Source organism: Electrophorus electricus, chromosome 1, assembly GCF_041902795.1.
Source record: "Electrophorus electricus isolate QZ-2024a chromosome 1, ASM4190279v1, whole genome shotgun sequence".
Lineage (NCBI taxonomy): Eukaryota > Metazoa > Chordata > Actinopteri > Gymnotiformes > Gymnotidae > Electrophorus > Electrophorus electricus.
Genome location: NC_137497.1, coordinates 30,829,041 through 30,854,407, shown reverse-complemented (window position 1 = coordinate 30,854,407; position 25,367 = coordinate 30,829,041). Strand labels below are relative to the sequence as shown.

The window sequence follows — 25,367 nt, the reverse complement described above, 5'->3', positions numbered from 1 at the left end:
ATATATATATATATATATATATATATATATATATATATATATATATATATATATATATAACATTTCATACATACTTTTGAAAATGAACTAATTTTACATTTAAAAAAGAAGTCCAAATTGTGAAGACCAGTGTTTATCCAAACATGGAAACCACATTAAAAACCACATTATTCAAAGACTAGGACATGAAAAGAATATCGTCAAAATCAAGAAAGAATAAAGGTTAATACAACTCCATTCTCTGGGGTTTAAAGTTAAAGCTGAAGTAGTCCTAAACTAACAACCAGATTGTATGCAATACATCATAACAAATAGTTATATGAAAAATACATACACAGAAATTAATAATACAGTTCATACCTAAAGAGTCAAAATATGTAATGACAGAATACTGTAAGCAGGGAAAAGTAACACTAGTGTATAAAAGTATAGGACTGCTAGTTTAAGAGTGTGAATTTATTTAAATTCTATTTATTTAAATATAATTTAGAAAATTGCTTACAGAGTGAATATTTCTCACTAAACTGAAAAGAATTAACACTTAGGAAAAAGCTTTTCAGATTTTGAGTTCAAAATTAATTGCTATCAAAATGACAAATTATTCCAGATGAGATTAAACAACTTGACAAACCAATGCAATGCTTAAAGCTTGTTCTGTGAACATCAGATTGATCATAATAAGTCCTCTGGGCTCCTCAACCAGTCCCCCTTCTTCTTGATATTCACCCTACTAGATATAGCTTACATGTTATAGGACCTACTGAACAGATCTTCAGGGCTGGCTGAGATCCATTGCTCCGCTATTCCCAACACATGTCTACACAAACAAAAGCTAAGAATTCCCTGACCTTAAAGGCTGCATTACTCCTGGATTAATACCTCACAGCCTATTAGTCTGAGAACTAATTTTCCCTTCTATAAAGTGGTGCTCATATTTTATTCCAGCTCACACAAAGTGACAGTATCATCATAGTTATAAACCCTGATGCCTGGATACAGAGGTTCTGTAAATGTTGTGTGAAAGGTGTAAATGTGGTACACCCTCTCAGGAGAAATAATAAAATATGAAAGCCTGCCAGCCTGCCAGTCCAGATAGATCCCCATTCTTTTGGAGGGATTAGGTGGGGTTGGGACCACAGTTTCTTTGTTATTGTAACTGACATAATACCCATAATCATTAGAACAGAACAGAATCCAAGACTTGTTATTCATCCCCAGTTTGCAATCTCTTCCACGTCCTTTCCTGTTGATCCCTTTGTAAGTCACCCCTATGTAAACAACATTCCCAGTCCACTCAACCTCCCAGTAGAAGCGAGCCCCATGTAGGATTTCTCTGCACAAAGCCTCAGCATAGTACTCAAACCGATCTGGATGGTCCGGGTATGGCTGCTCCCCTTTCGTCATTGTCACCTTTTTGCTCCCAGTCAGGGACAGGGTTCTGTGTGCTGTGTTTGGGTCCAGTGTGATCTCACAAGCATCTGAAAAAAAAATAGTGGTCCAATACTATGGTGTGATTTTATTGTCAAAAGGTTCCATTTATGAGTTTTATAAAACATTATTCCTGTTTCTCTTGCTGCAGTTTTCATTTACAGACCCTACTCTCAAAGAGGTGTCATCATTTAATCAATTTTGCTATCTTACCTGATGAAATGCTAAATAACAACAAAAAAGCAGAACCTAATAGTAAACCAATTTGGTATTTTAGCCAACTACCTGTCTTGAAAGATGACATGAAAAAGGGTGGCGTGAATGGAGGGATTTATTTAATTATTTTTTTAATATTTAAGGATGAGAACCTGTAAAGTCTGTACAGTCAGGCATTTTATTAACCACTTCCCCTCTTAGGTAAAGGTGTAGATCTGGTGGTCCAATGGGCATTGAGAGTTCTGGTAAACTGGGGTGTTATGATACTGTCACCTCACCTCTCTTTTGTCCCTCAAGTTTGTTGACTGAGAGGGGCAGTGTGCTAATGTTCCAAGGTACCCTCATGCCTGTGATCCCTTTTGGCTCTATCCTTTTATCTATGCTTCCATAGCTAGATCTGCTAGGGTCCCTTGGCTTTCTCACTGGAGGCTTGGACTCAGACATTTGCAGCATAAAGCATTATATTGTAACGCATGGTGGCCCGAGTGTTGCAGGGCGAGGACAGCACAGACTCCAGCGACTGGGATGTACATTTATTGACATATAAACATAAAACGATAACGGCACTAACAAGAATTACACATGATAAACACGAACAATGAACAGTTAACAAGAACCATGCACAATAAACATGCATATGTTTAACAATGACGAAAGGAACATTACAGCAAGACGTTAAGACGTTACATACACAATGACCAACAATCCTGCACACTACAATGAGGGTTTAAATACATAAACAAAACAAGGTGCAGGTGTGTGCAGGTGTGGTCACAAACAACGACCCTCCCATCGCACGTGGTTGGCCAACCCACGTGACTCGCGGGAGGCGAGCGTTCCTTGACATATATAAATAAATCTGACTTTGACTAAATGTCAAGTTTTTTTTAACCTGTTGCTAAAAGACCCCCTGATGTGCAGGCCCTCTGCACTCATGAGTCCCTACAGTCTATGCAACCTTTATGTGGCAGTGCATAGCCTACTTGTATTTTTAACATATATTCAGATTTAATCCAATTCAAACATTTTAAAATGATTAAAAACAAAGAAAAAAAAATTGGTAATGGCAATTGACCAATTTTTTCCTTGACTTAAATGTACGTTTTCATGCACCAGTCGGCCCAATCACACCACCCAATCATTTTCTCACTCTCAGTCACCCACTTATTAAATCATCGTCCACACCTATGCCCCACTGCATCCTTCCCCAGTGCTTTGCATTAGTTTTGCCAAAACTAACGCTTGGCTCTTTTGTCCTCATGAAATGACTTATTTGCTTTATTTTGTTATGTGTTTGTCTAATTCTAATAAACCTGTTGACTCCTATGCTCTCGCCTCTTTTCTGTGTAGTCAAGATGTCACACACAAGGATGTTGCTGCCCTGATCCTTCACTAGATGCATTTGTAATGGCACACAAACCACTTCAAGCCATGGAGTTTAACAACAACCAAATAGGGTAAGGGGCTTGATCCAAAATACTTTCGGTATAGACTATTATTGCAATGAACAATAACGAATGTTTATATATATATATATATATATATATAAAACGAATGTTATATATATTTAAGAATTTCATCCAAGCAACACTATTATTTAATGACTTCTGTTTTCGGTGAGGGTGTGTTCTACTCAGACAAGTGACACACTTACATTTCTTCAGGCCTGGCTTGTTCCTGCAGTCACCATCATGTTCCACACTGATGGAAGAAAACCAAACCATTAGAGCTGTGATACATTTTTTTAACTGAGCCCTTTTTCTAGATAGTTTGGAACAAATGAGCACATGGAAATTAAGTATATATACAGTTCCTCCTGGTTCCAAAGACTAAGCAAAAAGTCTGCCCACTTCTCAATGAATAAAACGGGTAAAATGTTGATCCAAATTCATCCCTGGAACAGAAAACGACTTTCCAAAACTGATGCAACATAGGTGGAAGCATATGATTGTCTAAAATATCTTTGTATTCTGTATTACTAACTTTAATCGTCACTGGAACCAAATGGTCTAGCTCAAACTCTGTAAAACCATCCATAGACCATCATTGCTTGGTATTATGAATAGTGATTTTAGGCTTGTGTGTTCAGCCGAGGAAACCCATTTCATGAAGATTCTGACATACAGTTCTTGTGCTGATGTTACTCTCAGAGGCAGTTTGAAATGCTGTAATGAGTGATTCAATAGATTTTTTTTACACAACAGAAATGCTTCACACTTCAGGCACTCGACAACTCTGCTCTGCAAACTGATGTAGTCTACAGCTTTGCAGCTGAGCTGCTACAGCTCCTAGATGCTTGTAGTTCATGGTAATAGTTCCAATTAAATACTTAATAAAACACAGTTGACCAGGTGGTGGTATCTTATGGTAATTCCACATTTAAATTTACTGGGATCTTCAATATCACCCATTCACCTACAAATGCTTGTCTACGGATATTGCATGGATATGTGCTTGATATTATTTACGTGTTATCAAAGGTGTGACTGAGAATTAAGAGACAGTTTTATAAATAACCTTTAAAAGCCACCGATTCCCTCCTTCTGCCTTAGGAGAAACCATTCACTACAGCCCATTTTATAGACTATAAGTTGATTTTTATCAAGGAGAGAAAAACCTTATTAAAACCTTTTTAATAATGACCCTTTAACCTTTGTTCTGCTCACCTCAGTTTTTCCAGTTTACAGCGTGGATCTTCTAGTATTGCATATAGCTGTCTCACCCCAGACTTTCCTGGGTGATTATAGCTGAGATCAAGCTCTCTTAGCTGTGAGTGATTTGAGCTCAGAGCAAAATGCAGAGCAATACAGCCTTCTTCTGTAACACAACAGCCTGAAAGTCTGCAGATAAAAACATTAGAATTCCTTTACAATGATTACATATAATTGGGATCCTTGATGTAGTATTAATAAACAGTACAAGATATTGTATGATGCATTTTACACACATCTTGCAAAGATGTATGAACATTGTTTCTAATGCTTCATTCCCCCCCCCCCACCCCCGTAACTCATTCTATTATTGCTCTACACAGTATGTTATAAGCAATCCATGGCAGAACCCATAGCAAGTTGTGTATCAAAGTAAACATTTCTTTATCCACAAAATGACATCAGACAGCATTACCTATGTTGAGAAAGTGACTGGTAATGTATATAAGAAACAGCGTTGACAATATAAGTTAGGTAACTAACAGTTCCTGTGAATATTATCCTTTTTTTGAGTGTGAGAGTGATATTCAAGTTTGCTGTGCCTTGTCAAACATTGTATAAAAGAAAAATCTATTGCTTGCTAGCCAGTATAATCAATCTACATAGTCAATGCACAAGCTATGTAGTTAAATTAGTTATACCTGAATGTCAATTTTGCTTATGTGTTGCTTATGCAAAATATCAGTCCCTACTAAATAACAAAGTGTGTTAGATTTGGGATTGGAAATAAAACCTCAAGGATAAAGATCCTGTTTTACATACTTTGATAGAAAATGGAAAAGATATTCATGGAACCATGTAAAATATTCATACAACCATGTAACCTGAAAGATCTTTGCACCTGTAGTATATACTGTAACTGAAACCCAATACATTTCATAATGTATACATCTGGAATGCAATTTGGGATATTGATCATGCATTAAACTTTATAAGAACACTTACTATATTTTACTATCAGGCATTTGTACCCCATTCCCTATGCCAAGTATAAAGTTCCCTTTGTTGTTTCAATAGTTCTCAGTTAACTAGCAGCAATGGTAAAGAGTAAAGAAAGAGGATTCATTATTTAGCTACAAATAAACCCATTATTATGTCAGTGTCATATTTTAATGTGTGTTGTTGCTATACCAAGTTATTAGTGTAGCAAGGTAATTTTCATTAAGCATTGTTACTTATAGTAACTAAAAATAATGTTATTAAAAGTTAATAAAGCCTTCTTGCTAAAGCTGGCTTTATTCTGTTCAATTCCAGTGGTCTTATACATTTGTTGCATGTTTACCCTATTACTTCTATACCAGGCTGTGAAATCTCATTCTAACAATGGTAGAAAAAAAAGCATTCTCTCTGCTGCCACAATTCCATAAAACTTTATTCTCGAGTCCCACATACTTCAGTTTCATTTCACTATACTGCTGTTTTTGTACTTGACCACAGATTTAAATTTATGAACAAATAATTATTTCACAATTTGTAACTGTTGTCTGTGATAGGATAATTGAAATGATAATTATGCAGTGTAAAGCTGGCTTATTAAATTAAGATTCATTTCTTTTTGTTTGGCACCACATACACATCTCAGATCTATGCGTCACCTCTCCTCTGAGAAAAATATTTTTAAAAAAATTCAGATTCATGGTCTTGAATTGAACTTGAATGGGCTTGGTCTATACATCTGGACTTGTCCATGCTGAGCGTAGTCTTAGATTTTATTGGTCAAGGTCTTGGTCTGTACAGCTGTCACATAACGATGTCTTGAACATTATATAAAAAAAATGGACTACTTGAGTCTTCTTTTAATTTTTCACCACAAATGAATTCAACAAAATCATGGATTACAGAGAACTGCTTCACTTCTAAATCATGTCACTGCTCATGTCTCCTTACCCCAGTCTCTGCAGTGTGCACTTTGAATCCTGAAGACCAACACAAAGCTTCTTCACGCCTAAATCCTGCAGATCATTGTCTCTCAACTCCAGTTCTTTCAAGCCAGTGTGGGAACTCAGAACTGTGGCTAGGTTTGAACAGCTCCTCTCTGTGAGATTACACCAGCACAGACTACAAGAGAGAAACATTATAACATATATAGATTACATCTTATACAAAACAAACATACTTACATTCATATATCTTGGGAATAAACAGATGTATCTAAAAATATTATTTTTGTTATCTTAATAAACTCAATCTATGTCTATTAGTATAATAAATTATAGAATCAACGTGCAAATTCAAATGACTTCCAGTATAGAAAGGCTCTGTTAGTACAGTATTGACCTCAGTTTCTCTAATGTACAGTTTGGACTGTTCAGTCCAGCACAGAGCAGTGACAGTCCTGAATCTCCTATGTAATTTTTACTTAGATCCAGTTCCCTCAGGTGTGGATTTGCTGACTGTAGAACTGAGGCCAGATTTTCACATGTTTCATTGGGAATACTGACATCAGCAAGTCTGGAGTTGCAGAAAAAAAAAATCACATTACAATTCATGTTGGCCTTGAACTGAAATATATAGTATATACATAATAATATCATGAATAGAGCAACAATTTTTGTTTTTCTGTTTAGACACAAAAGTAATATTCTATTATAGACAAAAGTCTATAGTAAACAACCTTTCACCCAAATGTTTAAGCAACTGTACAAACACAAACCTTATGCTCTTCAGTTTACAGTCCGGATTTTTCAGTCCAGCAGAGAGAAGTTTTACTCCAGAATCACCAAGATTGTTGTAACTAAGATCAAGTTTTTCTAGTTTGCTGTTTGGATGTGTTAGCCCATCACAGAGTTGTTTTACCCCTGAGTCTCCCAGATTATTGTAACTGAGATCTAACTCCCTCAAATATGAGCTAGTTGACTGCAGAGCAGTTTTAATGGCTTCACAAGATTCATGTGTGAGATCACATCTGTCCAACCTATAGAGTAACACAGTTTTAGTTCATTCATTCATGTTCATTCATTGACATTTTATAAAACACCAAAAAAAAAACCTTTGCAAAGGAGTGCAATTATATGCCATTATATAATTTGAACTGCATTCACTAATGGTAACAATAGAAAAAAAAAACCATATAATTTTAAAAAGTTCTAAACTCTAAATAATGTTATCCCTTTGGGGGAACCCATTTTACATGGGATAATACAGGTCCAATTTTAGGGTTTGGCATTCTTGCCTAGATGTATATTATTTGTATATGTTCTACTATCTGACAATGATCAAAATTTGCATTGTACATGGAATACTTAAGATTTACCCAAGTTTCTCTAGTTTACACTGTGAACTGATCAGTCCAGTAGAGAGAAGTTTCACTCCAGAGTCTCTTATGTTGTTACAGCCAAGGTCCAGTTCTTTCAGGTGTGAGTTAGCAGACTGGAAAACTGAGGCTATCAATTCACAAGATCGTTCTGAAAAACTGGTGCCTGCCAGCCTGCACAAAGAAAAAATGGAAAAGCTGAAATCAAGTCTTTTGCATTTGTTATTACTGCCCTCAATAAATACATATTAAAATTAATTACCATTTTTAATCTAAGATGCCCTCGAAAAAAGATTGGTTATAGATCCTTCATGGAATTTTTATCTAAAAAAAGAATGTAATTAAATATTTTAGGACATCTACACTAGTGCAATCAATTTTGGAAACATGTGGTCTAATTTGTGACATTTAAATACAAACCCAAGTATCTTTAGTCTACAATGCAGACCCATCAGGCAATCACAAAGCAGCTTCACTCCTATATGTTCCAACTCATTATGGCTGAGATTCAGTTCCTCTAGTTTACAGTGTGGACTTGAGAGCCCAGCACATAGAAGCTTGACTCCTAAATCTCCCAAACTGTTGAAGCTTAAGTCCAGTTCTGTCAGGTGTGAGTTCACTGACTGCAGAACTAAAGCCAGAGTTTCACAAGATTCATCTGTGAGGTTGACACCAGCAAGGCTGTGGGAGGACAAAATTCTTTATTTAACAAGATGGCACATTTCAGATGTCTACTGAATAATTCATAACCTTACTTTAGTATACATACTATATTACTGAACTGATGTTACATTTTATTGTGTTTGTGAGAGACACCACCATTTCATTTGATAATATGGAGCTGTAGACTTACATGGCCCTCCTTGAGGTCCTGACAACTGGCAACAACCTTCGATATCCCTCCAAAGATGTGTTGCACATCTTCATGTCAAATTCATTCATCACATCATCTGATGTTAGCAGCACATACGCCAGAGCTGAACATTGGTCAGGTTTAAGCTCCGTTTCACAATGCCTGCCTGATTTCAGGAAACTATGTATTTCATCCAGTATAGCGTTGTAATTAATTTCATTCAGACAGTGAAACAGGTTGATGGTTCGTTCTGCGGAGAACTCCTTTCTGATCTTCTCTTTAATGTAATCCACTGTTTCGTCAAGGCTTTCCACACTGTATTTTGACAGCAGTCCCCTCAACAGAACCAGATTACACTCAAGTGACAGTCCAAGCAGAAAGCGAAGGAAAAGGTCGAAGTGTCCATTTTCACTCTGCAATGCTCTGTCCACAGCACTCTTGTGCAGATGTGACATCTTTACAATTTCACGCTGATTTTCTGTGTTCTTTCTGAGTATGTTCATGTTACTGTTTACAAACTGAAGTTGCGTATACACTGCAGCAAGATGCTCCTGAATACTCAGATGCACAAAGCAGAAGACCTTTTCCTGGTACAAACCAAACTCCTCTCTGAATATTTCAGTGCAAATTGCAGAGTACTCACAAGCTTTGCTGACATCAATACCACATTCTGTCAGATCTTTTTCATAGAAAATCATATTTCCCTTCTCTAACTGCAGAAATGCTAGTTTCCCCAGTTTGATGATCATCTCTTTATCAGATTGTGTCAGGTCTATTTCATCCTGAATCATTCCATGGTACTTCTTATTCTTCAGGTGTGTTTGAATGAGGAGGAAGTGGGTATACATCTGAGTCAGAGTTTTGGGCACTTCTATGCAGCCTGATCTTCCTAGCATCTTCTCTAGAACTGTGGCTGATATCCAACAGAAAACCGGTATGTGGCACATAATGTGGAGGCTCCTTGAAGACTTTATGTGTGCAACAATTTTGTCAGCAAGGCCTGGTACACTGAACCTCTTCCTAAAGTACTGTTCCTTCTCTGAGTCGTTGAATCCTCGTATCTCTGTCACCTGGTCAACACACTCAGAAGGGATCTGACTGGCTGCTGCTGGCCGAGAGGTTATCCAAAGGAAAGCAGAAGGAAGTATGTTTCCCACAATGAGGTTTGTTAACAGCACATCCACAGATATTTTCTTTGCCAAGTCACAACACATTTCATTGTTCTTGAAATCAAGAGGAAGTCGGCATTCATCCAGACCATCAAAGATAAACACTATTTTTACTTTTTCACTCCTGATAGATTTAAGATCTTTAAGTTCTGGAAAGTACTGATGAACAAGTTGCATTACACTATATTTGCCATTTCCCTTCAGATTCAGATCTCGGAAAGGAAGTGGGAATACAAAATGAATATTCTGATTTGCTTTTCCTTCTGCCCAGCCTAAAATGAATTTATGTACAGAGACTGTTTTTCCAATCCCAGCTATGCCCTTTGTTAGCACAGTTCTGATCCGTTTTCTCTGTCCTGGTAAAGGCTGAAAGATATCATTGTATTGTATAGTCTTTTCTTGCATGCCCTTGTTCTTTGACGCTTCCTCAATCAGTCTGACCTCATGTTCATTATTGACACCTCCACTTCCTCCTTCTGTGATGATAAGCTCAGTGAAGATGTCATTTAAAATAATCGGATTCCCTTGCTGAGCATTTCCTTCATGTATACACTCAAATTTTGATTTAAGATGACACTGTAATTTAGATTTAATGTAATCCTCCATGGTCTGAACATGCTTTCCTATAAAAAAAAATCAGCAATTAAAGCTCTAGAAATAAAAGCCTTGAACACACATTTGCACACATACACACACACCAACACACATGCATGAAACACCATATTATTTTGTAGACATCACAGAGATTACTACTTAATATATAAAATACAGGTAATAGCCTTGAATAGGTACTGAGTGATCAGTAACATTAAGTAGATTTTAATTAATAAATCCAGTTGATTAAGACTGATGTTTCAAAGACACCAGCACAATTATAAAGCCAAAAAACATATTATCCTACCTTTCTCAAGCATGAATTTTAGTGTTATTTTCAGGGCACCCTCTGAATGAAATCTCTCTAGAATGAGTTTAGATACTTTGTGGACTTCAAGAATCTCCACAGGAGTGTCAAAGCATTCTGGGTAATTCTGACATAAATAACTCATAAATTTGTCCATGTCTACATTGTCTAGTGTTTGCTCAATTAGGGACAATGTTTCCAACTCATGGAGGATCTGTAACCAAGAAAGAGAAATTTCATGTGAAATTTAATGTGACAAGGTCAAGACAGGATGCAAGTTCCAGTCGATGCCGTGTTAGACAAAAAGGCGTTTACTGAAAACAACAGATTCACTGTTAGCATTCCGGAAATGTCATAGGCTTAATTCAACGAAACACCAAATAAGGAGGGTGCCTACATGACAACCTAAAATAAGAATCCTGCAATGTGGTGGTCTCCATTCTTTTGACAAGTACAGTTAATGGGAGGGGGAAGGTTAGCTAGGTCTTTATGCAATCTCTAATGACCTGGCACATGCATAGAACATCTTAACAGGTTAAGGGGTATTTGAGGTATTTTAATTAAACAGAAAGAACAATGAGTAGTCCACATAGGAAACATCTAAACACAGATTATCAGGAGAGCTTTGGGAGGTGGTTATGGAAGATTCACTAAAATCTCCATTCCAGCCCCAGTTTATAAACTCATTAGGAGGGTAAGTGGCACATGCAGAGGACCCAGTTATGGACAGCTGGATGATCAGTTGGTCAGGGTCATCTGAAAGGTTCGTAATTGGTGGCTGGTGGTCTTAAATGATCAAGGTTCAAAGTACAAGTTCAAAGTTTTATTTGTCACGTACATAGTCATACATGGTATAACTCGCAGTGAAATGCTTTTGTAACTGCTCTGTCCAGGCTGAGGAGAGATACACAATGTACACAATGTACAATTTCCTTTTTTTTTTTTTGACAATTTACAATTTACAGTTGTTACAGTCTTTTTATGATGACATTGTTGACATCATACACAGTACACAAAGTGGTCCCCACAGTTCATCAGTTGCCCTGATTCAGGGCCCAAATGGCCTGTGGGAAGAAGCTCCTCTTCAGTCTCTTTGTGTTGGTCTTCAGGGAGCGAAAGCAGTTCCCTGACCTCAACAGAGAGAAGAGCCTATTGTTGGGATAGGTGGGGTCCTTCACAATCCTCCTGGCCTTGGTCTGGCACCGCTTGTAATATATGGTCTGCAGGTCAGGAAGTTCCGTATGAGTGATGCGCTCTGCTGAATGCACAACCCTCTGGAGTGCTTGTCTGTCCTGCTTGGTGCTGTTCCCAAACCAGGCTGTGATGTTCCCCGTGAGGATGCTCTCAATATTGCAGGTGTAGAAGTTCTGAAGCATCTAGGAGGGCAGTCTCTGAAGTCGCTTAGGCATCTGAGGTGGTAAAGACACTGACTGACGAGCTTTGTTTGCCAGGGAGTTGGTGTGGTGGGACCAGGACAGGCGGGATGTGAGCTCCAAGATACTTGAAACTGTCTACTCTCCCCACTGTGGTTCTGTTGATTCTCACAGGTTGGTAGTGCCGCTCCTGCCTCTTGCTGCAGTTCAAAATCAGCTCCTTTGTCTTGCTGATGTTTAAGAGGAGATGATTTTCTGGCAGTTCTCCAGGAATTTAATCTCCTGCAGGTAGGCCCTCTCATCGTTGTCCGAGAAGAGTGTATTTCCCAAAGGTTTTGTAATGCTAATACCTTCATTACCTTCATCTTAAGAATGTTTGTTAATTAGTGTGTTAGTGAGGCCAATGTAAATAAAAACAATGAGCTAGTATTATGCATGAACACTGAATAATACTAATACTAATAATAATAATAAATAAATAAATTCCAGCTGTTTACAAATATTGTCCCATTTTTAAATTTTCTGTCTATATTAAAATGTGAAAGGTGAGGAAAATTAGTGCATTTCCATCCTATAACGGAGCAGACACAGGGAGACCATCTATACAGAATTGTAGTACAGTGGTAGTTTTGTGGACAGTTTTTGTTGACGGTAGTAGTTTTTGTTGAAGGTAGTATTGCGTGCTGTGTTTGTAACCTGCTGTCCATGTTCCCCTACCTGGTTTTCTGTGAGTGCCAATATGTTCGTCCTTCGTGTATGTAGTATAAAATTTCATGTGTGTATAATAAATCTCTGTCTACCTCAAGAGAGCCAGTGTGTCCTGCTCCTCGCCCTGCGGCACTCGGGCCGTTACACCACTGATGTGCTTGGTAAAACTAAGTTTTAGAAACCAGTATTTGTTTTTTTCAGCAACTTTTCAAAAATCTCTTTTTTTGAAAAGTTTTTTCTTTTTTGTTTTATTTTTCTTTTCTGTCCCATGTTGGCCTGAGATGGATCTATAGAAAAATCACAGAAGGTGCACTGGAAATAAATGGGGGTGACATGTGAAATGTGTTTAAGTACTCATTAAGAAAAATGGCATAACATGCTTACACACATTATTTTGCACTTAGATATTTTCAATGCGAGCCAAAGATATGATGTGTCTAGATAGTCCCCACTCTATCTATCTTTGCATAGTTAGATTACTACCATTAAGATCAATGTTTGTCCCAAATTGAATTTTCTGTTCTCCATGTTGCCTACATTGCATCATAATGGCTATTTTAAAGAACTTAACTCAGATTTATATGGGACAAGACTCAGAATTCGGCTCAAAAACATGCAGCAGTCATGGTGGGTTATTGCTTCCTGAATTCAAACTATACTATCTGTATAGTTTCAAGTCAGAACTTTGAAAGTTTAAATTAATGTAGATTCCACTGTATCTTGGCACAGCCTATAAGCTAACATTGTCCACCTCAGGTCTTGTTCTTTGCAGGTATTCCCAAGAAAGCCTTTTGGCACCATCATAGCTTAATCATTCTGACCTTGGAGGGAGGTGGAAACAATTATGGGAGGCCCTTTCCCCTCTACTGGAAGAACACCTCTAAGGTGTCAGAGCAATCTCAATGCAGGCAGTAAGCTGTTTGTATGTAATGTTAAGTCTGATCAAAACATACATACATTAAACAATATCTTTAATGAAAAGGGTCTCAAGTCATGTAATTCTCTTAAAGAGGAGTTCATGTTGCCTGGTTTTTCCTTATTTTTGTATTTAACACAGAGATTGGCACTTAAAGCCTATAGGGCATCCCTGGTCTAATCAAATGGTTTTACACCCATTAGAAAAATGTATACACAGTTCCTCATTGTGTATGGTGTATACATCACTTCTTAAAGGAACATCCTACTATCCCTTAGTCTTTTTGTTTTGCTAAATTGAACAACACTAAACCCGACCGGACTATGGTGTGGAAGAACATTTTTATTACTTCCAAGAACCCTGAACATCAAGTAAATCATTTTATGTTTTTGCACAAGGCATATGCTACTTCTACATTACTTCATAAATATTAAAGTTACACTAGATCCTTAATGTCATCTATACAACTAATGTCATCTATACACATGTTCTGGACTTGTCCTGTTCTGTTTGCACTGTGGTCATATGTTTCTCATCTCCTTGTATTTTGGGAAAGTCCTTGCAAAAGAATCTGTGGATCTTCCTGTTGCTTGATTTGGCAGAGCCACTGACTGTCCATCATAAAAGTATTCTCTGGACTGGCCTTATAGCTGTCAAAAAGACTAGCCAGAAGTTGTGGTTTGACCCTCTACTCCTGCTTGTCTTTTCTGACTTACTTTCGAGATATGGTGTAACGCGGGATGCCGAGAGAGAGAGAATGCATTTGCGGAAGCTGGATGGCTTCTAACTAGGGAATACAGAGTATTCAGAGTTCAGGATGTATGGAGAGGAAAACCTAACGATTGAGAGAGAACTCAAAGGTGAAGTGAAATAAATTATATTTTTAATATACAGTCAGAAAAACGTAACTATCACCAAGAAGGGAAAAGTAACTAAGACGGCTAAACACACAGTAAAACGAGATATAACCAGACAGGCTAACAATATCAGAAGACATAAACCAAAACAAGAACTGAAGGTAACCAAACTAAAGACAGACATACAGACCACAAGATAAACCAAAACCAGGAAACAGACAAAACACAAACCAACACTAACAGAACAAATAGGTGGAATAATAAATGACCAAGAAACAAGATGAACTGTGAAAAGCAGGCAGAAATCAGAACAAACCAGGAAAATAAGATTGGAAGAACCAGACTGAAAAGGCATAGCAGATACGCGTCTCTAACAAGACCATAACTAGGAACCGGTAAAAACAACAAGAGACCAGGAACTAAACGAGGAAGCGGCACAAACAGGAACACAAGAGACAAATGAAAAACCAAAACAGAAAACATGTGGAAAAACAATGCCATGGGAACCGTAATGTCCCGGAGGAGGAATTCATGATGGTAATGTAATAGGGCTAGCATAAACATGGTCCAAACATGGCCATTTGCATCTTGATCAACGATGAGGGAAGTACTATTAGAAAAACTGAGAGCTTAATGGACTCATTTAGCTGGACCATTTATGCAAGACAAATGCAAGTCAATCTACGTATAGCTTCAGCATTTCTCTTATTACCTCTCACATGTTGATATTTCTAATACAAGATTTACAAATGTATTCTCCTTCTGCACTACATAACACCAGAACACCTACTCATACACACATAAACAGTACAACTGTGGCCAAAAGTTTTGAGACTGCCACAAATTTTGGTTTTCACAAAGTTTACTGCCTCTGATTCTTTCATCAGATGTTTATATGGTATAAACAAGTACAATTATAAAATTTTAATGTTTTGTTCACTGAGCCACAAGGTTATCACTTTTGCCTTGCGACATGGTGCTCTGTAATGCAAGAAAAACATTGTTCATCACCAAATTACTCCTGGATCATTGGAAGAAGTTGCTCTTGGAGGATGTTTTGATACAGTTCTTAGGCAAAACTTTGAGCAAAGCCAATCCCTTGGATAACAATCAACCCCACACATGAATGGTCTCAGGATGCCTCACCGTTGGCATGGCACAGGACTCATGGTAGTGCTCACCTTTTCTTCTCCAGACAATCATTTGTCGAGATGTCCTAAACAGTCTGAAGGGGGCTTCATCAGAGAAAATAACTTTTCCCCAGTCCTCTGCAGTCCAATCCTTACACTTCCTGAAGAATGTCTTCTTTGCTGCCATTCTTGACACCAAAAGTGTTGACACCATCTTCCAAAAGCCTTCGCCTCACTGTGCATTCAGATGCACTCACACCTGCCTTCTGCCATTCCTGAACAAGCTCTCCACTGGTGGTGACCCGATCCCATAGCTCCATCCTCTTTAGGAGACAGTTCTGGCACTTGCTTGACTTTCTTGGGCGCCCTGAAGCCTTCTTCACTGCAACTGTACCTCTCTCCTCAAAGTTCTTGATGATTCGATAAATGGATGTTTTAGGTGCTATCTTAGAAGTAGCGATGTCCTTGCCTGTGAAGCCCTTTTGATGCAATGCAATGATGACTGGCACATGTTTTCTTGGAGGTAAGCATGGTTAACAGAAGAACGCTTCAAGCACCACCACCCTTTTAAAGGAACCGGTCTGCTCTTCTAATCAGCATGACAGAGTGATATCAGCTGCCTTGTTCTCATTAACACTTTCTCTGGGCTAATGAGAAGATCACTGCAATGATGTTAGCAGGCCATTTTGTGGCAGGGCTGAAATGCAGTGGCTGGATTGCAGTAACTTCTGTGATTAAATTTATTTTCATGATAAGCAATGACTTTGCAATTCATCTGATTACTCTTCACAATCACAATCAAGTTAATGCGCATTACCACCAAAAGAATGACGCCGCAAACTTTGTGAAAACCAAAATTTGTGCTAGTCTCAAAGGTTTTGGCCACAACTGTACATATGTCTTCCTAGAACATCACAATTTATAGAGCTGTTTCCTATGCGACCTACCTCAGTAGTGTACCCAGCTCAACTAATACCTGGAAGCTCGATGTGAAATAGCAGGGAATTGTGGTTCTCGATCCACTGAACTTATACTTTGCTCTAATGCAACTTTTACCTCTGTATATATATTCTTAAAATAATTAAACCTAAAAATTATTTTGGATGAATTCACAAAGGTAGATATATTATTCTTTTCTTTTTCTGTTATAACTGTATTACACCTCCAACCTCCATCTCCACAGAGGATACTGCTCCTTCGTGTTTGTCTTGCAGCTAAGCATCTCAAGTATCACTGTTGCTGAGGCATAAATCAGCTGATTGGTGTCAATGATGGTCACAGTAGTGATCATCCACAGTGCTGCATCTTCCAGCAGCCTTTCAGGTACTTCACATGGTCTTGGTAGTCTGCTATCACTGGTGTCCAGCTTAGCTGTGATCTTCAAACTCAGGCCAGCAGCTCTGGTGTTAAGATTTGTGCATGAGTTCATTGAGTCTTGGTTTACAATTTTGGGTTGTGGGGATAATGTCTCTCCTCTGACCTGTTGTCCTTGCTGTAACATTCTTGTTGTACCTTGTTAATCTCTAGTTGTGACAGCAGTTGCTGCTTGTAGATGTTGTAGAGTTTTGAAGCATCCATAGTTCCCAAATTGTCTGCATATGCCCTCTCACAATGGGGTTGCTTATGTAGCATTCCAACAGTCCACTATTATCCACTCCTGTTCATGAGTGTCTCGTACTTGTTCTAGTAGCTCACTTTTCATCAGATTGCCCTGGTCCCCCAGCATCTGTTGTGGACCTTGTTGACCCAGGTGAGGTGCGAGACAGTGTGACTTTTTTGTTTCTAACTCTCACTGTTAGTGAGGTAGGTGAGTAGCCTAAAGGATCTTATCTAAGGGACCACGCTGGACATGCCCTAGTTGAGCTCGACTTTGTCTGTGATGGACATTCCATGTGGCTTTGTGTTTGCTTTCCATTCTTAATTTTTAATTTTTTTATTTCCCAAAACAGACTGCATAGATCGGGTTAGAGGGTTAAAGCAAGGATAACAGGAAAATATATTTTTGTGCCATTTACTTTTTTAAACAAGTTAAAGTATATAGAATCAAAGCACTGAAATTACCTAGTGCTTCCATAGTCAAATTGATGCCAGAGCAGAAGGCTAAATGATAATGCTCTTAACTCTGTCCCTTAGAGTGGCTTATTGACCTAACAGTGCCTCATTCTATAAGCAAGTGGTGTCTTACTCTAGGTCTTACCATGTAGTTTTTGTTGTGACCTCTGTGTTCCACAGTTGCACAAAGTTTACAGATCGATTGTTGGTCTGTCTTGCAAAACACTTCAAGAGGTATGTGGTGCTGTAGGCAGAGTCTCTCCTCCTGAGGTTCATTCGGCTCAGTCAGTGCATGCACCTGTGATGCTGTTGCTGAAGGATGCCAACTTGCAAAATTGTCCCCTGTTTTATCCATTGAGTTGTCACTAGCCATCGAGACAAAGCTTGATGATGGTGAGTCTGGCATCTCTACTTCAGCACTAGACCAGAACACACAAAGTCTTCATTAACGATCAGGTTTTTACTTTGGCAACCATAATCTAAGGATAGTTGTTTTCATTATTTCAACAACATTTTATTTCACAAAAGCATTTAACTACATGTTCAGCTTCCAGGTTAACAGTTCCTTCTCTTCAGTTAAGCTTTCACCCAATCTCCTTATTATGCAGACTGTTAGGGCTGGCCTAAACAATTCTAATGTTTGGGTTATTAGTTCTTACATTTGTATTTGAATCTTGAATTGGTGTATTGGTGTATTGGTGCTATATCTTAATTATCTTATTCTTATTAGCAATTTTGATTGCTTACTGGATATGGTCTTTTAAAAAGTCCTAGGAAACTTGGTGTTTGTCTTTTTTCCACTTTTTTCAGCTTTTCTATATCCTAGCCTGAGAATTTGATCTTATTTTATCTTATTTCATCCAGTTTTAAAGCAAGCAACAGAATCAAGCATAGTGGATTAAATAAAGGATTAAAAAGAATTTGGCACTTAGCTGATAGGATGAGACCACAATAGCATTTGTTAAAGGGAACTCAGAATAAGCGTCTAAGAAATGGTTAGCATTTAGGAAATTAATAGGCTGATAACAGAAGGTGCGAATTTTATCAATTGAGTTTTGACAAGATAGTTAATTTATTTTATTTTTTTAAGAACTGGACTATAACCTAAGAATGGTGAAAAATATTCACTATTTTATGCACCAGTTTATTAGATATTAAGCATATTAAAATTTGAGTAATATGCTAAATTCTACAGTTCCTTCTGTAATATTATATTAATTTTAGATATACATATTGCACACCTTTTTACACTGCTTTTTTCTCCATGGTCAAAGTTGATGTTGGGTTGCATTGATTGATGACTCTTCAGGGACACACAGGTGGGAGCAGGAGAATCTGGTCTTTGTGCCTATATTAACATAAAAACACTTCATAAAAAAATAAGATTTCCTTGACGCTATATATATATATATATATATATATATATATGGTGTCAAGGAAATCTTTGCAGTTCACAAGGCAGTGTAAACACATCTCTGAATATAATGTTGACGTTTATGAAGCAAAAACAATCCATTATGATATTGCTAATACTAAGTTATAAAGAATTTGCACTCTGGCTAACAGGACATGAAAGTAAAGTCAAAAGTTAAATTTGTGCTGCAGATCAGATTATCCGACTCACACATTAAAAATAAAAAATTCTAAACTGCAGAAATTTCTTGGGCATGGTAAGGGGACGCTATGACTATCCTAGGGGCAGCTATAACACCCTCAATCCCCTCCCTGGCCCCGCCGATGTCTTGTCTATCAAAAAGTAAAATTTTAATGGAAAAAAAAATTCAATCTATTACTGAGAACTTCTAGGGGTGCCAATAATTACGACAATATGTGGTTTTGTTAAAAAATAATTCTTTCTTGGGTAATTTTTTTGTTTCTCAGATTCAAATTGTATTTTTCTCATGCCTATGTAAGATTAAGATAATTCACCAAAAGGTGAATTTCTTATCACCCCTTTTACCCATATTTACCAGAGGTTGCAATGACTGTGGAAGGGACTGTATATACATTTACATTTACAGCATTTAGCAGACGCTCTTATCCAGACTGACTTCCAAAAGTTCTTTGTCATTTACTCAGAGTACATCCTAGCGAATACACTAAATTAGAGTCCAATAAACCAGTGAACTAGAATACTGTTGAAATACAGGAATCAATGCTGATGCCTAGAAGTGCAAAATACATAAGCTCTATCTTAGACAATAATATGTGCAATAAACAAGTACTAGAGTTTGTTGGTCAACAGAGGAGCAGTCAACATCAGTGTCATAAACAATACCCTACAATAAGTACTAGTTTCAGTTAGTCAACATAGGGTCAGTGGTCATTTAAATATTCTACATATAGATTAGTCTTCAGTCTATGTTTGAAGACTGCAAAGGACTCTGCTGTCCAGACAGCAAGCGGACGTTTGTGAAAGATGTGAAGGATGAACTGAATAAAAGAAGCCTGCAGCTTCTTTCACCAGACCAATGAAACTGGGAAAAGACAGAAGTGAGGGAGCCAATGGTTGGATTAATGGTGGCATGTCTAGTGACCCTAGCACTACTAGTTCCACAACAGGATGTAGCCATCCTATGGACAAATCAGACAGTGGACATAGGTGAGATAAAATGGTGTGATAGAACTAGGGCAACGTGAAGATCACCATCCCAGACAACATGAGTAGGATTCCTGCAATATCAAACTAACACTACCTGGCCAAGATTGAGCTCTTTTAACTTGTATGTGGCCACCTGAAAATACCTGTACTATTATAGCTGAGAAACCTTTATTTTACATTTTAAAAATAATAACAAGAGACATTGTGCAATTCAATTTTTTCGTTATTGGATGTTAAATAATCAGATATGGATGGAGATAAGTTTCACAATGATCTTTCTGTTTACATATAATTGTGCATTGTAATTGTCACACCCTGGCCACTACCCTTCTAGGGACTCACACGAACAAATGTACCCACTATCCCCGATCAATTGTCGTCTTCAGCCAATCTCCCTCATTCAGACAGTATTAGGAAACAAAATGTCATATCTCTTGTTCATTGAAAATATATGCGATAGCCCCAGAATTGCAGCATTTTGCAGAGTCTGTGCTTCAGGTACTGACTACACGAAGGACATCATCCAAAACATGAACAACATATATTGAACTTAGGTGACATTCTCTTGCACAGCCAGCGTGTGCAAGAACGAATCACTAAATGCTGAAATTACCTAGTACATCCATAGTCAAACTGCTGACAGAGCAGTACAAGAAAATGGTCTTGTCTTAACTCTGAAAGCTTGTCTCTGGTCTTGTCCCTGAGAACAGGTTGTACTTCCTGCAATTCATTCTATAAGCAGATGTCCTACCCTATGTCTTACCATGTAGTTTTTGTTGTGACCTCTGTGTTCCTCAGTTTCACAGAGTTTACAGATCAATCGCTGGTCTGTCTTGCAAAACACTTCAAGAGGTTTGCAGTGCTGTATGCAGAGTCTCTCCTCCTGAGGTTCATTTGGCTCACTCAATGCATGCACCTGTGATGCTGTTGCTGATGGATGCCAACTTGCGAAATTGCCCCCTGTTTTTTCCATTGACTTGTCACTCGCCATCGAGACAAAGCTTGATGATGGCGAGTCTGGCGTCTCCATTTCAGCACTAGAACAGAGCACACAAAGTCCTCATTAACGATCAGGTTTTTATTTTGATAGCCACACTTGTTTTCATTATTTCATGTTTTCACTTGTTGTCTGTTTTAATACATTAATCAAACAGTAGCATCAGAGAGGGTAAAGCATATCCAGCTATTCCCAGACATGAGACAACTGTTGTAACGGTGAGCTGTAAGTAGGCGGACGCATGTGCGGGAGAAGAGCGAGATTTATTAGGGGCAAAGCCAGAGTCGTAGTCACTGGAATAGTCCAGGGTCATATTACCAACACGGAGAGTACAGGGATACGCGATAAAACATGAAGGCAAACAAGGGAAGCAGGCTATAACAGAGGCTAGGAAACACGAAGGCTAGGATAAACACAATGGCATGGAGTACAAACTTACAGATTTGGGCTTTCAAATATATAAATACATCCAAACATACAAACAAACATTCATCCAAATGGCCACCAGACTGGGTTTAAACACATGAACTTAACAAGACTAGAAACAAGGAACAGGTGAAAGTAATGACGGGTGTGGAAAACTAAACGAGGGATGGAGAAAACGAAAGTAAGGAATGGAACCAAAATAATACATACGACAGGGAAACCATGGAACATGGAAGCTGGGAGGGACTAACCGTGACAACTGTTCAGATATTCAGAATGTAAAACATAAAAGGAGACTATTTGAGTGAAGGTATGGGTAGCATACTCCATCAGAATTTTATATAATATTTAAAAATAAAATTTAGGCTTTAAAAGTAAAAAAGGCAAACATTTTATTATATTCAAATGTATGCATCTGTGATGCTGTTGCTAATGGATGCCAACTAGCAAACGTCGTATGACGAACAGTTGCTAGGCTTAGTGCTCTGCACAACTTGGCAGTTTACTTTTTCTTTCATATGAATTTGGCTGGGTTTTTTAATAATAAAATAAATTACAATGAATGTGAACTGATTGGCAAGAGAGAAAGAGAAACATTTCACAGGCTTTCAAAATTATAGCTAATAGGATTCCTGCTAAACCTGTATAGGCATCGGTTAAGTACTTGGATATCTTACCCGTCTTTAAATAATTTGGCTACCTGAGAACTTGAACCTTTTGTGATATAGAACACAGAAGCATGGAGTTTGTGTGTCTTTTCATTAAGCATCTGGATTACCATGTAGCAAGAAACCTTCCAAGCCTGACATCAAAAAAATTTAAATAAAACTGAGTCCAAAAACACTGATTTTGTTGTGATTTTAGAAGGCTTTCTAAAACCATCTTGATTTTCTCCATGCTGTTCTGAATATTGCCTTTTCATAATTCACTTAGATTAATAAATTACTGAGCACACTCAAACATCTTAAATTGACCAACACACCAGATAAAGGTTTAAATGAGAGGAGGCAGGCATCTACTGTTCAATGTGACTGTTCAATGTGACTTCAAACAGGAATTTCCAGTGATGAAGACAATGGATGTGAATGTTTTGGACATGTAAAGCCCATTCTGTATCGTTTCTGGTGTAGCATAAAGGGTTTGTACTTGAATGACCAGGATCTGCGTAGCTCTTTAATTAAGATTTTATGTTGGCCTGTTACTTTCATTTTCATGTTAACATCATGTTAATTAATAAATAAAGCCACAGATATACAATGTACAATAGCTTAATTAGGCAACAAACAGTGAATACAGTAATACTCTATACCTTAATAATAATAATAATAATAATAATAATAATAATAATAATAATAATAATAATAATAATAATAATAATAATAAACTATTTATAAGCACCTGTCAGGATACTCAAGGACACTTCACAATAACAAATGAATACATGAAAAGAATGATAGGAATAACAGGGTAAAACACAAGAATAACAAAACAACCACACGGTAGATAAATGAAAATAAAATTAGAGATTAAGACATGGTAAAAGTTACAGTAATGAGTGACAGGACAAAAACACAACTATGACAAAAATAAAGTAGTATGATTTTATACTGCATTCTACAATGGACTGGGAAGCCAGTGTAGGTAACTTGGGGGTTATGTGTTCCCAAGATCTGGTGTGTGTGAGAACTCTTGCTACTGAATTCTACACGTATTGGAGCTTCTTGAGAAGACTAGCAGGGAGCCCAACCAGAACTGAATTGTAGTAATCCAGTATGTAAAACTGGATGTAATAAAAGCATGAATTATGATTTCAGCTACAGAATCAGGGAGTGTGGGACGCAGCCTGGCGATATTTTTAAGAGGAAAGTAGGCAATTTTGGTGATGCTATTAATGTGGGCATCAAGAGACCGTGTAGAGTCCACGATAACACCAAGGTTACGGATCTGAGTCACAGAGCAGGTGATAAAACCCAGAAAAGATAGAGTGGGTTGACCAGTTTTCTTGAGAGTGGAAGGAGATGCTATGAGAATGACTTCAGATTTACTACTATTATGTTTGAGGAAGTTCAAAGTCAAACAGTTTTTATTGTCAGTCAGGCAGCTGCTCAGTGAGTCAGGGGGGAGTGTATCAGAGGGCTTGGTGCAGATGTTAAACTTGAGCATCATCTGCATAACAATGAAACTGAAGACTCTGCTGTCGGAAAATATCTCCAAGTGGAAGCAGGTAGATTATGAAAAGAAGGGGGCCATGACGAGCGCAGTTAAAAGCTGACTAATGAAGCACAGCCACAGCCAAGTTAGTTAAACCAGGTTAGCCTACAGATCACAGCCACCGACACCCGCCGAGGCAAGTAGTTCTGTCTACACGTCAGGACAAAAATAATCACACACAACATGCGAAAGAGTGTAGTAGGTTAACGTCAATCGGGAATGTGAAAAGGGAAAACTCGTGTTAGCCAAAAAGAACCAGCAATACAGTCGTATAAAGTTGAGTTATTGAAGTTCAACCAGTATGCCGCAACAAAAAGTGAGGTCTGAATCAGCATGGACAAAATCGAGAATTAGACCCCACAAAAGGGGAAGACACGATGAGAGAAAAGTAGAGCCAGAGCAAAGCAGCAGCCAAACGCGCACAGCGTACTTGCGACCCGGAAGTAAGGGCTCATTAAATCGATTTTGAGCTGCTTGGACTATAAACCGTGGTTTTGCCTATTTAGTTTTCGCCTACATTAACACCCATTTATGAATACATCTTGTTAGTCTAATTTTACGTCTAATTTCACTAGATCGTATCAAAATATTTACAGTGAATTACTGTCATTCGTTACTGTTACTGTTTACTCGTATCTTAAACCCTTGAAAGCCCTGAAGCCTTCAGTCACGAATGCGAAAAATTAAATAATCCACATGTGCTTTTGTATGTAAGGAGGCGGGGGTGTTCACAAAATATGTAGCTACTAGCTCTAATTTATATTGCCATTTATAGCTGGTATACTTTCAATGAGCCTAATACATAATCTACACGACAGTTGAATTGAAAAATACTCAAATATCTATGACACTTGCAACCCTGTATTCCTGACAGGCTAAACGGCTAAAACTCGTTTACGAATAATCTCCGAATAAACTTACGTAAAATTGTTGTCCAATTGTCCGATAACTTCACATTTGTAGTCAAATTGTCCGATAACATGTATCTCCTAACAACTTGAGACAATTTCGTTTACGAAGGAGAGAAGGAATGAGGAAGCACGAGGGTGAGATTACCATATTTGAGTTTTCCGGTTGTTTCGCCTGTAGTAGGTACTGTTTAATTACTTCCAAATTAATAATCGGTACAGGTTTACGCAAAACAAGATTTTAACAAAGTGATGGGCACAGTTATTGCTGAAATTGATTTTTAAAAAATAATGTAGAGGTAGTATAGTAATTAAAAAATAATAGTTTTCTTCCTATCATGAATATAACATGTGATTAAAAGCAAATCTGTTTCTAACAATCTTGATATATTAACTACATATTAGAATTTTATTTTAATGTGCAAATAGTTAAACTGTAACACTATATATAGCATTGGCATATTTTCAGTAGTTGTATACTGATTTATAGTGAACACAGATAAATAAATGAGAAGCAGGAACTCCAAAGAGGTATTGAGGGCTTTATTCATATGAGGACATTTTAAACAATTCTAAGAGAAAAACAAGTATCAAGCACAAGTATGGTGATTTAATCCATCATAACTACTTGTCAACATGACACATAGAGCAATCAT

General features: G+C 37.6%; 1 protein-coding gene across 2 annotated transcripts; it reads right to left on the bottom strand.

Annotated features, from left to right (window-relative positions):
• LOC113567888 (uncharacterized) lies at nt 1–24,854 on the bottom strand. 2 transcript variants are annotated; one of them, XM_081714706.1, is made up of 14 exons: nt 24,725–24,854; nt 20,933–21,206; nt 18,809–18,934; nt 17,713–17,986; nt 10,532–10,745; nt 8,462–10,253; nt 8,029–8,289; nt 7,609–7,782; nt 7,009–7,269; nt 6,633–6,806; nt 6,243–6,413; nt 4,311–4,484; nt 3,299–3,345; nt 1–1,478 (listed from the first exon to the last, which is right to left on the bottom strand). In XM_081714706.1, the coding sequence occupies exons 3-14, from the start codon at nt 18,856–18,858 to the stop codon at nt 937–939; spliced, it is 4,134 nt and encodes a 1,377-aa protein (XP_081570832.1). In that variant the 5' UTR covers nt 18,859–18,934; nt 20,933–21,206; nt 24,725–24,854; the 3' UTR covers nt 1–936. The 2 variants fall into 2 exon arrangements, with proteins under 2 accessions (XP_081570832.1, XP_026851826.3); XM_026996025.3 differs by having other exon boundaries at nt 5–1,478; nt 18,809–18,915.
• Between the last annotated feature and the right edge of the window lie 513 nt (nt 24,855–25,367).

Excerpts from the sequence above, each read along its gene's own strand:
- LOC113567888 (XM_026996025.3), bottom strand. The coding sequence starts at position 21,199 with ATGGAGACGCCAGACTCGCCATCATCAAGCTTTGTCTCGATGGCGAGT. Across the intron at positions 10,746-17,712 it reads GTCACAACAAAAACTACATG|ATCCTCCATGAGTTGGAAAC; the intron begins GTAAGACCTAGA and ends TCTTGGTTACAG. Across the intron at positions 6,807-7,008 it reads TGTAAACTGAAGAGCATAAG|ACTTGCTGATGTCAGTATTC; the intron begins GTTTGTGTTTGT and ends CTGCAACTCCAG.